Source organism: Aphis gossypii, chromosome X (genome assembly GCF_020184175.1).
Source record: "Aphis gossypii isolate Hap1 chromosome X, ASM2018417v2, whole genome shotgun sequence".
In the NCBI taxonomy this organism is placed as follows: domain Eukaryota; kingdom Metazoa; phylum Arthropoda; class Insecta; order Hemiptera; family Aphididae; genus Aphis; species Aphis gossypii.
In genome coordinates, this window is record NC_065533.1 from 31877817 (window position 1) to 31891424 (window position 13608).

Here is a 13608-nt window from a genome sequence, read left to right on the forward strand (position 1 = left end):
TTCAATAATAAGTACTTATCATAAATATGGTACAGGAATATTAAGCTTCCAAAATATTTAAAAACAAACTCAGAATATACTTAACAAGAAATTTAAGATTAAAGAAACTTATTAATAAAGCAAATAGACTCTATTCATTACACATCAAATTAAAAACTGACATCAAAATTTAAATAAGATATTCAAAAAATATATACTTAAAAGAATACAAAATTAAGTATACTTAACAAGGAAGACCACTTAAGTGATTGGTGGTACTGGTGTAGTTACGAATATTTTTAACAAAAAAGAATTAAATGACTCTACCATAATATCTTTGAATTAGCTTCAAGCAATAATTGATTTTGAATAACAATTAAACACACAGTTTAACCAAAATGTTAGCCAGTATTATCAATGTTCATTATTTAAAGTGACAAATATTGTATAACTTAAGGTTTTTAATTCAGATGAATCATATAAGTTAATGAAGATCAACATTTTTTGTATATGCTAATCAACTTTTTTATACATATTTTTTATATTTTGTTTATTAAAAACAATAATTTTTAGAAAATATTTAGGTATCTGTAACAGTTCATTTTAAACAAACACGGTCCAAGCAAGTAGATATAGAAACTTATGTGACTGAAAATATATAAAGCACAAAAAAAGAGTAAAGTTTGATGTGATTATCTTCAGATGAATATTTAAGGTATTACTTTTATAATGGGAAATAGGTACTTAAGAATAAACTTAGATGCTTTAGTTAAAAAAAAAAAATGTTCATTTAGATAGAATCTATTAACCCTATCTGTCATAAAAATATTTGTGTATCCTATAAAACTAAATCTAACCAACATTTCATTAAATCATAGAGCATTTATTGATAAACATTTAACGATTAACCTTTGTGCTGAAACTGAAGTTAGTAAATAATTGTCAAACACAGTAGCTGTAATAAATACATTTAATGAAGATTTAAACAATGTAAAAGTTATTTTACTGCAATGTAGGTAGGTATATTAAATGTTTTAATTTAACTATATAATGTAATAAGTTTTTCAGTATATTATGTAAATATATATTACATTCAAAGTTAGTACACAGTACACACATCATAATATATAATATCATCATTCATTATCATATAATAATTAAATTAAATTATATGAAAATATAACCATAATTTTGAAACAGCTTTACATAACACTGTTCAAAGGATAATTCCCGAATGTCAGATGGTCGGATGTTGGTTCCATTATAGCCAGGTACTAATTTGACATCTATATATATGATTGTAAGACTGCCAGACTTTATTTTAACACAAATTATTGTCCATAGAGCATAGTACGATTTATCCAAACCCACAATATGCCCAGACTAATGATGAACAACCACGATGTTGCTACAATAGTGTGAATGGTATAATAGATCACAAATAGGTTTTATCAGACACCAAAATACAAATTGATATGATGATGATAATTTGTTTTTTCATGTTTTTGATAATAGATCCTAGCTCTTCCACATTTATCAGCACAGAGGGTCCCAAAATTTCCAGAAAAATTTAATATTCTGAGAGGATTTCTGGCGATTACAAATCTTACTATAAGAATGGGTACATAGGACCTTGTGGCGGAATTTTTGAACTATGTTCGTAACTATTGGATAAACATTGTCCGTCCAGAAGGTTTTACAGTGTTCGGATTGAACATCTGTACAAATAATTATACTGAGAGTTTCCATAGCATGATAGGATCAATTAGTGATCGCCACCCGCCTGTGTGGACTTTCTACGGTAAAATCTTATTTAAATAAAAAATAAAATTTATAGAAATAAGTAAACATTAAAACAATTAAATGATTCCGTACTTATTATTTGTAGATCGATTGCGTTCTGTTGAAGCCAGAGCGGCCGAAGGGTGTAAGATCGCTCTGGTAGAAATAACCGACAACTAAAATATAAATAATGCATTTATATTATTATGAACTTACTAATATTATATATGTATATATATTATTATTATACATTATATACATGTACTGTATACCTTTCAAAAAAGTTTTTTCTGCATACATTGTTTGCAATTACATTTGGTTCATCAATGTGTGACATGACTTTGGCACCTAAATATAATTGTCTGTCAATTAATTGAAATTGATCAATTTTAGGGTTTATGGCACTTAATTTTGTCTTAGTCACATATTCCCTTTTCAAAAAACATAATAATATTTCTTGAAAAAGACTAATTATCATTTCATGCAAATCGGTTATGACTACTCTTTCAGTCTGGAAATATTGGTTGAATCTGCAAATTTAAAACTATATTATGTACAACTCAACGTCATAACATATTTATATTAATTTATATAAACCTGGTAAATTTTGGCAAAATCCATTCCAGGAAATAAAAATACAGTTTCATAAATGGATCATTTAAACTTTTAAAAATTTCTTCGGTGCTCAGTAGTCTTTGGTTAATCCATGTATCCGTGAAGTATAATTTTAACGCATCCCATTTTTCTAAAATTCTACTCACAACCATGTTTAAAGATAGCCACCATGTTTGTGACGGATGTAACAATCAATGGGGTTCAACTTCCATAAATTTTTGAAATTGTGATAATTCTGCTAAGCGTTTTGAACTACTTTTTAAAAAATTAAATATATTTCGTACAAAATCTTCACAATTTCTTGGCAGTTGCTTGCACGACTCGCTTGCACATAAATTCACCGAATGGCAAACACATTATAAGATAAAAATACCAAGAAATGTATTTTTTAATCGAGAAGCCATCGAATTTACCAAACCCATCATCACGTTAAATCCATCTGACCCGAATCCAATCATATTGGTTTCAGGAATATTATAGGTTGAAAAAGATTCCATTAATAAATTATATAATTTTTCAGCGGTAGCTGAGCAAGGATTCAATGAATTAAATACTGGACGCAAGTCCCAAAACTTGCTTACAATCTTTCCAATATTTTTATCGAAATATCTAAAAATAAATAATTAATACCAATCGTAAATATTTTTTAAAAAATAGCAAATATTAAAAAAAAAAAAATCATATATGATAAAATACCTGACAACTATGCATGTTTTTACTGTTCCGATATCGGTTGACTCGTCTGTTAGGACACTAAATTTACTGTTTTTTAATGAATCAACTAACTCTTCTTTCGCAGAACTACCTATGACATTTTTTATTATAGCCGTCGTTTTGGTCCTTTTTGTTGAGATACCTATCAAAATAACAATAAAAATAAAAGAAAATATTTAAAAACTAAATTCAAATTTTAATTTAGCCAGCATTACCTTTTGCTATTTCCGAATCAGGAAAGCATTATTGCAATAAACCTGGCAGATGATCGGTTGCTAAGAATGCGATATTATGTTCTTATATAAAGGCGGAAATTTTAATTTTAGCTCTTTGGATCTGTGTTTTTAGTTTAAATTTTTTGTCTGTTTGTACAAAATTAGAAATTGATGTTTGTTTTACCGTTCCTGCAGTCACTATTTGTTTGTGTTTAATGCCTTTTCCGTGATTTTTTATGTTTGATAGTTCTGCAACCATTGATGATTTACAGAGACTGCATTTTGCTTTAAAGATGTCATTTTCATCTGGTATCAACCAATCTTTAAAGTCAGGAAGAGAACACCATTCTTTCCTAAACTTTTGAGCACGATGTTGAATTTTTCGAAGTTTACGGGGTGGACCTCCAATATGTAAAGGGTCGTCTTCAAAATCACTCATATTCACGACATATTAACCCCCGGGATATGCACTCGTACATATAGCATATGGTATTGTAAAATAGTAAAAAATCGTGACACCAGGAGCGCTAGGCTCCATAGAACAGTGATAGACTGATAGCACAGAAATTAATGATTATAATTTATAATATTACTTATAATATTATATTATGAATCATTTTTCTGAGAATTCGACATGCATAATATAGTAATAAATATACATAATATAATATTATATTATTAAAATGGTTGGTACTTGTATTATGAAATAGGGGGTACTATCTAGTATTTTGAAAATCAATTATTTTTGTATGTAATCGCCAATTGGTGTTATTAGTACCTCGGTGTTTTACTTCTCACTTTTTCTGTTTTCTCTAAATTGTACTTAACAATGCCGTCAACCAACTGTAGTGTTCTATGGTGTAAAAGTAAAGAAAGAAAACATGTTTTTCCTCAAAATGATGATGATTTTAATATGTGGCTTCAACGGTGTAATAATAACAAATTATTTCATCTTGAAAACTCTGTCGTTAGACGCCGATATGCGGTTTGTCATTTACATTTTGATCGGTTCTGTGACAGCTCAGGAACAAAAAAGTTATAAAAAGGGTCCCTACCAACTTTATTTTTACCAAGTAACAATGCAAAATTGTAACTGCGTGGAATCAACAAAAAGTGGAAACAAGCAGTAGCTTATTATTTTTGCCAGAGCACAACTAAAACTCCTCAACTAGTAAACTGTATCAAAGAAGTAATAACTGCTATCTAATCAACTGGTTTACAACTATTAACTACAGTGTGTGATCAAGGCGGAACAAATAGTGCAGCCATAAAAATTCTAAAAAATGAAACAAACAACCATTGTTTGCAAAATGAAATAAAAAAATCGTTATTTTGGTTTTACAATTAATGACCAAGAAATAATCCGTATCTTTGATCCACCACACCTACTTAAAACTATACGTAATAATTTAATAACCAAAGATTGTATATTCACCAAAAATAATATTACTTATGAAGCTTCGTGGGATCACATTAGAAAACTTTTTGAGTTTGACATTAAAAATGAATCCTGTGTTCTACGTACTCTGCCTAAGGTAAATCAGACTCATGTTATACCTGAAAAAATAAAGAAGATGAGTGTTTCAGTTACAGCTCAAACCCTAAGTCAGAGAGTAGCAGCTACATTAAAACTGATAGCAGATTATGGTAAATCAAAAATAGTTTATTAATTAATATAATATATATTATGTTAAATGATATTTACAATTTGTTTATACTATAGGTGAGGATGATATACTTTCAAAGGCACATGGAACAGCAGAATTCTGCCTGTGTATAGATATGGTTTTTGGATCTTTAAATTCAAGTACAGTAAAATCTAAAGATGGAAAGCCTTTAAGATCGGCAGTTACTGACAAGTCACCATATTTCCATTTTGGAATGAAGCCATAAAAGTCTTTGAATCCATGTATTTTATTGATAAATCAAATGGAAAAAAGCATACGACCGTGCGTAAAGAATTGGATTCAGACACTACATGCTTTTAAATATTTATGGAAAGAGAAATTAAAGAAGATTAGCAATTTTAAATTTCTCATTCCAAGAAATATAAATCAAGATTCAATTGAATATCTGTTTGGATCTATCCGTAGCCATGGTGTTAGGAACATAAATCCAACTTCATATCAATTTATTGCCTCTTTTAAAACATTGCTTATTAATAACTTTTCTTCAGTAAAGTCAGTTGGGAACAATTGTGGTCAGATGATTGTACTGTCTTGGATAATTTAAAATCATTTCTCAATGGTTCATCTACTCCTAATAGTACTTCAACTTCATATGAAAAAGTAAATATACATTTATCTCTAGATTTACAAACAATAATACCTAAAACAGTGACATATGGATTAACTATAGGTTATGTTAGTGGATATATTATTCGTTGGATTTTGAAAATTTGTAATAACTGTACAATTTGTAAAGGTGATATAACTCAAACTACTATAACCAATGATTTGATTAAAGCTAGGTGTTATTCAAAACAAAGTTTGAAAAATCCAACTAAAAATTTTGAAAACATAATCGAAAATATTTTTTCAGTATTATCACATTGTATGCCGAACATTTGCTATGAGACAAACCTAAAACAAAGGTTAGATTTTGCAATTGAATTAAATGTGCAATTTAATTTTAGCTGTAAAATTCACAATCTTAAAGAAATAGTCAAGAACAAAGTGATATTGTTTATTTTCTTATACCAAAAATATAAATAAAGTATTGAAGGGAGTTAATTACTGTAAAATTAACGATGTAATTGTAAATATGGCCAGTACATACTATAATAAACATAAAAGCCGAACAACTAAAATTAAAATTATTATAAACAATTATTATAGGTAATTAACCATTATTATTATTATTATTTTATTATTATAATTTTATTTTTATTTTCAATAAGACAATTATGTTTTTTCTTTGCAGTTTTATTTAAAGTAATTATGTAACACAGGTAATTTCATTCTTTACTTATTACCTAAATGTATATAGTTTGTTTTTAAAAATTTAATTTATAGGTATATATAATGTTGTTATATTTATTTTCAATAGTAGAAACACACTGTGGTTGAACTATACATATTTTTTGATATAATATTTTGTGTTTTAAATTTGAAATTTATCCACCATGTTTTCCTGAATAATTTGATTTCATTAGATTATGCCGTTCAAAATATAAGTTGCTGTATAAAAAGGTAAAAGTAAAACCACAATTTAAGTTAATATGTATATCTTGATTAATTACTAATCGTCAACCAGGCATGAATACGAAAAAAAAATATTTGGGGGGGGGGGATGTTCAAGACTTAAAACACAGACCACGGTTATAAATTATGTCTAGGTACTATAATAGATAACCGTGGTTTAAATGCTTTGATTTTACCATTCCCGGTCAGCGCTAGATAGGTAGGTAGGTTTAGGTTTAGGACATTGAAGCATGGGTGATGGGTTCGATTTAAGTAATCGACAACAATTGTTTGCAAAATATTTTGTAACCAGGATCGAAAATAGTTCATAATCGCAACACCCGTAGCGCTTCAACGGGTACCAACTGCGACGGCTGAGTTGCCGTTCTATATTATCTTTATTCTATGGGCATTTGGAGGCCGACTTCCGAGTATCCGATACGAGAATTTTACCAGATTGTGGTCGCTTAGTACAACAAAAATCCGCAGAACGCTAGTAGTGAGTTTGTCACTTGTTAATAAATGTTAATAATGTTAATATATTATGGAGAATAGATTCAAACGATTTTATGACTAATTGATTTATTTGATTTACTTATTAAATTGAGTTAAATATATTTCAGATCATTTATGTCAATGAATAGATTTTGAATAATGCCATGCTGCCATGGTTATATTTTAGATTTAGAAATAAATTAGTTAATCTTAATACTAAGTACCTATTAATTAGCTATCATGTTATAACTCATGCGTTTTAAGCAAATATTGAACACTCTTTAGCGGTTATAATGAGAATGTACTCAATCATAAACTTATTATTTTCTTATTAAATGAATAATTAGATACGAAGTTATACTATTTGAATTAGAGAGTGAGAAGAAGTGAAAATTATTATAGTGGCTATTCACGTGAGGGCCAGGAGTACTGGACCCTTGGAGGGAAAAAACCGGTACATATTCCTTCAGTAGGTATACGAGTAATTATGTTCTAAACTTAACTTGGAATTCTGTGTCCAAGTTCTGGCTAAATATAATGTGTGAAAAAGATAAGGTTAAGTTAAAGTTAGACTTTAAAGAAAATATATTAGGCAATGTTCAGCAAAATGTAAATTTTGTGAAATATTAAAAAGTAGTTTCATCAAAACGTGATTTATTAGTAAGCAATTGCAATATAATATAAAATTTACTACCGTTACTACTCTAGCGGCCGTTTCGCTACAAGGGTTCAAATGTAATTTAATATATTGCCGCGTTTTTTTTTTAATTAAAACGTAATTACTGAAAATCCTTATCCGTTTTATATATAAAAGAACAGTAATTTTTTATGTATCCATTTTGTGACAATGCTATTTCAATTTTTATTCACAGCATTTTTCCAAATACCTTCCTAAGTATCACCACGTTGCCCAATTTTCAAAATTTTGATTAGGTTAGGTTTTTCATTCTTGTCATACAGCTCCTTATTGTGTTTTTTTCATAAATTCATAGGTTTTCATTGTACACCTGTGCCATTTATATTTCTTAATATTTTTCTTTCACATTTAGCAAGTTTTCTACTATTGTTTTTCGTCGTAGACCAGGTTTCAGATCCGTAGGTTACTACAGGTCTATGGTAGCTTGTGTACAAAGTAGTTTTTGACTTTCTTGATAGCAATTTTGATCTGAATAACTTGTTTATGCTAAAGTAATACCTATCTCTATGCGATATTATTTCTTTAATTTCCATATACATGTTATTGTTGTTGTTTATATTAACACTCAAGTATTAGAAGTTATCCACCTTTTCAAAATTCATACTTCCCACATTCAGGTTTGACTGATCTACATTTCTTCTAGACAGTATCATAAGTTTTGTCTTTTTTCGTTAATACATAAACCCATGTTCTTGCTGACTTTTATTAGTTTAGAGAGTGAGTGGGTAATTTCTTCTCACGTGTTCCCTAAAAGAAAGATATCAGCAACATATGCTTAGACAGCTTCTCCACCAATAATTTCCATTATTCGATCTTCATAAGATTCTCTTATAACTTTTACTAGTCTCAGGTTAAACAGTGTTGGGGATAGATTATCTTCCTGTCACAATCCTGAATTAACCTTAAAGCCTGTTTGTAGTCATTAAATACCATATATAGGTCCTTTTCGAACTAATAATATTTCTCCATTGTTTGTCTCAAGGTAAATATGTGGTCAACAGTGGATTTACCTATTATAAAGCCACATTGGTATCTTCCTATGATGCCCTCTGCGTAGGTACGTCGTTATTATTCCTGAAAGGAACGTTAAAAATATCTTATAACAAGTTTCCAATAATGAGATTCCTCTGTAATTATTTGGATCTAATATGTCTCCTTATTTTAAAAAATATTGGACATAGTATTGCCGTGTTCCACTCCAGGCATTACTTTGGTTTCTCAAAATACCTTAATTGTTTTTTGTATTTCACTTTTAATCATTTCTCCTCCATTTTTTAGTAATTCCACCACTACGTTGCTTTTCCCAGATGATTTGTTGTTTTATAGTTCTTTTATGATGTCATAGACTTCCTGTATTGATAGAGTTCTAATATATGGTTCCGCCTGACTATATTGCATAACTATTTCTTCGTATGTCGATGTTGGAGGTGTGTTATTTAATAGATATTCAAAATGCTTTTTAAATTCTTCTACCGCAGATTCCCCTTTTGTGCCTAACTCATCTAATTCATCTAATTCTATCATGATATAAATCATTATTTCTTTGTTATTGTCCTTCGTCTGAATTTCTTCGGCATGACGGATGTATTTCTTCCAATCGTTTATTATGACTTCGTCTAATGCTTCATGTATTAACCATTCAATGCCAATCATTTTAAATATATTATTACATTTCATCACTTGGTCCTTAATACGAAACTTTATCAATTCTATTGGATTATATTTACAGTGGTGAGATGGCGTGCGGATTACCTCATGGCATTTTTTAATTGCGGTTTTATTCAGTTTTCATTTTTTTTTTTTTTTACATGGCAATAGATTTTTAACTATTTTCCGTAAATCAATGGGTGGAACTCTCATTGGATACAATGTTTTTATTTGTTAACCTTTGTTGTACATCGGCTTTTTTCAATAACTTTTGGATACTATTTTTCTCTGACAATTGAATACCAAACTATATATCTGATTGTTATAATCAGTTATATTTCCGGTATTGCTCAAAATACCAATTTCGTTCCGTCTACAAAGCCGTAGCGAGCACATCTAGTTTAACATACAATAAGTCAACCTCCTTTACCAGTTGGAACCTTTAGACCTCAGAGGTTCTTTTATTTGCTGGCTGTGTGTGGCCCCTTTTATCAGGTGTCATATTATTAGCAGGAGAATTCAATTTTTTATTACAAATATTGCGAAAAATTTAGTAGTTTCACCAAATATTTTGAGAAAAAATCCCTTGAAAACTTTAACTAAGAGTTTATTTTTATTGGGAATAAAATAATGAATAGTTGTATTCCTTGTTTTTTTTTCGGCGTCAATCTACGTTTTCGGTTTACCTTTTTCTCGTGAAAATTTATTAATCCAGAAATATAAGTAGTTCTTCTATTGTGAGTTATCATTAACCAATATGTAGTAAATAATTGCTCAAGTAATGTATTGTCAATTTTTGAATTACATTTTTCCCTACAGTTTGGTAATTCTTTAGAACATCTGCTTTCAATAACTTTACCTTTATTAGTGATATATTTGTTACCAGAATTCCTGTTTGTCTTAATGTAACTACGATACTGAACAGTATCACCTTTTATGATAACTCTTACTTTCCTACCAGTTGGATGAGCCTCTTCTTCCTTGTTATTGAACAATAAAGTATGTTCTGATGTGCTAAGAATATCATTATAAGTCAATAATAAAGTAGGTTTTGGGATGTCAGGAATATCATTGTTAATCAACAGTAAAGGATGTTCTGGTGTGCCAGTAATAATACTTATATCATCCGAATTCTTAGAATACTCTTCAAATCTGTCATCACTTACTTACAGCCTAAAGTAGAGATTGAATCAATATAATTATTCGAATAGACAAAAAATACTATTTTAAAGCAAAATATAAAAACATATATTTACTGAAATTATGTGGTAAATTAGTGAGGTTAAAACAATGGTTTCCGAACGTGATTATATTGTGTTATATTATTTTACGTACTGTTAAATATAATAAAAAGCGCTGTCCAAAACCACCAGCAACATTATTTCACTACCTAAAAACTTTCGACACCTACAATTTAATATACTTAAGTTTCAACTAATTATTATTATTTAATTTTTATCATGTTGAATTATAATAAATACAATCATCTATTGTAATAATTTTTATAAATATTTTTTTTTCATGTTTTTTTAGCAACTAAAATGTTTTGTTTAACAATGAAAACTTAAAAATCTATATATATATAAAGGAATTTGTTCTCCGGAGGGATCACCGTAGAGTAAAAACCACAGGGCAAATCTACTTGAAATGTTCAGGATGGATTAATATTATAATTTCACCGTGTTTAAGAAAAGGTTTTTTGAAATTCAACTCCTAAAGATAAAATTAAGTAGTTGGAAGTATACAACAGTGGCACCATCTATCAAGCAATATCTAATATTTATTTATTTAGATTATTAAATTATTATTATTATTATTATTGATTAGAGGTTGTCATTGGCTATATACTTTGTATGGTAGTTTGCTTCAAAACACTCAGGAAAACCAAAAATTTTTACAAATATATTTTGTTGGCGAATATGAAAAAGAAATTCAACTTAGATTTTTTTCTTTATCCAGAAGTTAAACGAGCATTAGTCAAACAGCTACAAAATATGCTGCATACTGAAAATAAGTATATTCGTGAATTTAAAACCACAGTAGAGAATGCAAGTAAACATTCTAATAATTTTAAGATGGTGATTAACGCAGATAGAAAACATACTAATGGACACAAGGCTGTTACAATGCAGCAACGGCTAATGAAGTAGCTTTAGTAATAGTTGGGCAGCAGTTTGAAAAAAGAAATATTATCATTTAAAGCCACGATAATCGACTACAACGGATTAGTGAATTACACAGATCCTACGACGCACTTCAATACCCTCTAATGTTTTGTTATGGAGAAAATGGATACTCGATAGTTGTTTTACAGAATAATACTCAGAAGGATGCAAATAAAAAATTTCTCCATAAAGATAAAATTGTATCAGTTACAGTTATTTATTCATACAGAATTATGGTTAAAAAATAACTAGATAATCATTTACTTCGTTATGGACCATTGTTAAACCAATACAGCAGATAAATATATTCATTTAAAAGATGCAGTTGGAAGACAAGATGTCAAAACAGATCAACTTGGAACATTAGTTATGTTGTCGTCATTTTTTTTCGGAGGTCCACGATATATGCATGAACGATCCCAAAATGCACTGACGAAGATTGTTTTTCACATGGTCAATTGTACGTGGCATGCTCCAGAGTCAGTACGCCCACGAGTTAAGTTATTTTGGCACCAACAGGAATTACAGCTAATGTAGTTTATAGAGAAATATTATATTAACAATGAAAATCAGCTAAATAAACAATTAATATAATATGACAAATTTTTTTAAACAATCTTATTTGTCTAATTGACGACAATATTTAATTTTACCAGATAACAACAATTAATAAACCCGGCAACGACGGGTAATTCAGCTATATATAATACCATATTTGTATCTTAGGTAATAAAATAACAAGGTATTTTTCACATCATACTTAAAAAATTTATTATGTGTTTTTAATATTTATAATTATTTTAAAAAAAATAGGGATGGACCTTAAATCTAATTCATCAAATTCAATGATTTCATTGGAACATTATGAAGTTTCAAATATAAAATTTAAAGAAATTGCAAAACAATTCATTCTTAATTTACCTGAAAAATTAGAAGAAAAGAACAAAAATTATAATGAAGTCAAAATAAATGAAGAAGTTTTTAAACTCAGTGTATTGGAAAAATTAAGTGACATTAACCAAACTGTAACAATTTCCGATCTAATACATTTGACAAATGTAAAATCGAAAAATGAAAAAAAAGCATTTAAAAAAATGTTGAATAATAAAGAAAAAATTATGCCACATGATATAGTTGAGTTGGTGAATCAAAAATATTTATATGACGATTTGAATAGACATTTTATACGGTATGATTTAGATTTAGAAGAAATTGAATACATAAAGTTATCAACTTTGTATATTGATAAACAGTGGATAGATGTAAACAGTAGTATTAGCCGAGATAATAATGATTACATATGTAAGTTCCGCCAATTTAAACAAGTAAAAAAATCGTTTTCACAATTCATTGACTATATAGAAAATCGGCTGAAAAATATAAAAGACGAAGTGAATATCGAAATAGCTAATACTAAAGTTCCAAAAAATGAATTAGAAGAGTATACACATGTTTATGAAGGTGTTGAGAATGAAGTACTTAGACTAATGAAACGCATAATGATACCAGAAGGTTGTTACATGATTTTAACATGGTTAAGTCCACCAGAGTGGAAAAAGAAGCTTAACATCAATAAGTTAAATTATGATTTTGTTAGATCTGATTGTGATTTTATAAAAGAGAATAATGATGACTATATGAGTTATGCTCATCAAAAACCATTAGAAGAATTTGCTAAAGAAGTTCGATTAGAACCAGTATTAGAAATGTACTGGGAATCAGAAGAACAATTTACAAAAAAATTAGTCATGTTGGATAAAAAAACAAGAGATAATATGTCTATTTTGGATATGATAAATAATTCTCATAAAGTAGCAAATAATAAGCAGCAATATTATGATGGTAGACGTAAATACAAAAATAAAATAAAACAGAATATAGTATCAAACATAGATGGAATCAATCAAATTTTAACTGCAAATCACCAAACAAGTTTGAAAAATATGAAATCTATATTTTTTAATGACACATTATTTAATATAAAATTAATGTCATTAGATATTTATTCAGAACTAAATAAACCATATGGAGATCTTACTAGACCTTCTAAAGTTATTATACCATTATTTAATCAATTATATAAAACGATTAATGATTCAGATGAATTTCCAAAACAT

General features: G+C 28.5%; 1 protein-coding gene and 1 long non-coding RNA gene across 2 annotated transcripts; both read right to left on the reverse strand.

The window, feature by feature from the left end:
- Positions 1-1163: 1163 nt before the first annotated feature.
- On the reverse strand, positions 1164-3008 carry LOC126552121 (uncharacterized). The gene is made up of 3 exons (XM_050206676.1): positions 2359-3008; positions 2034-2291; positions 1164-1937 (listed from the first exon to the last, which is right to left on the reverse strand). Exons 1-3 carry the CDS (start codon positions 2526-2528, stop codon positions 1811-1813), a joined length of 555 nt encoding a protein of 184 aa, XP_050062633.1. The 5' UTR covers positions 2529-3008; the 3' UTR covers positions 1164-1810.
- Positions 3009-4177: 1169 nt separating this feature from the next.
- Positions 4178-5159, reverse strand: LOC126551959 (uncharacterized). Its single transcript, XR_007605815.1, has 3 exons — positions 5011-5159; positions 4741-4862; positions 4178-4581 (listed from the first exon to the last, which is right to left on the reverse strand). It is a non-coding gene; the product is annotated as an uncharacterized LOC126551959 (long non-coding RNA).
- Positions 5160-13608: the final 8449 nt, after the last annotated feature.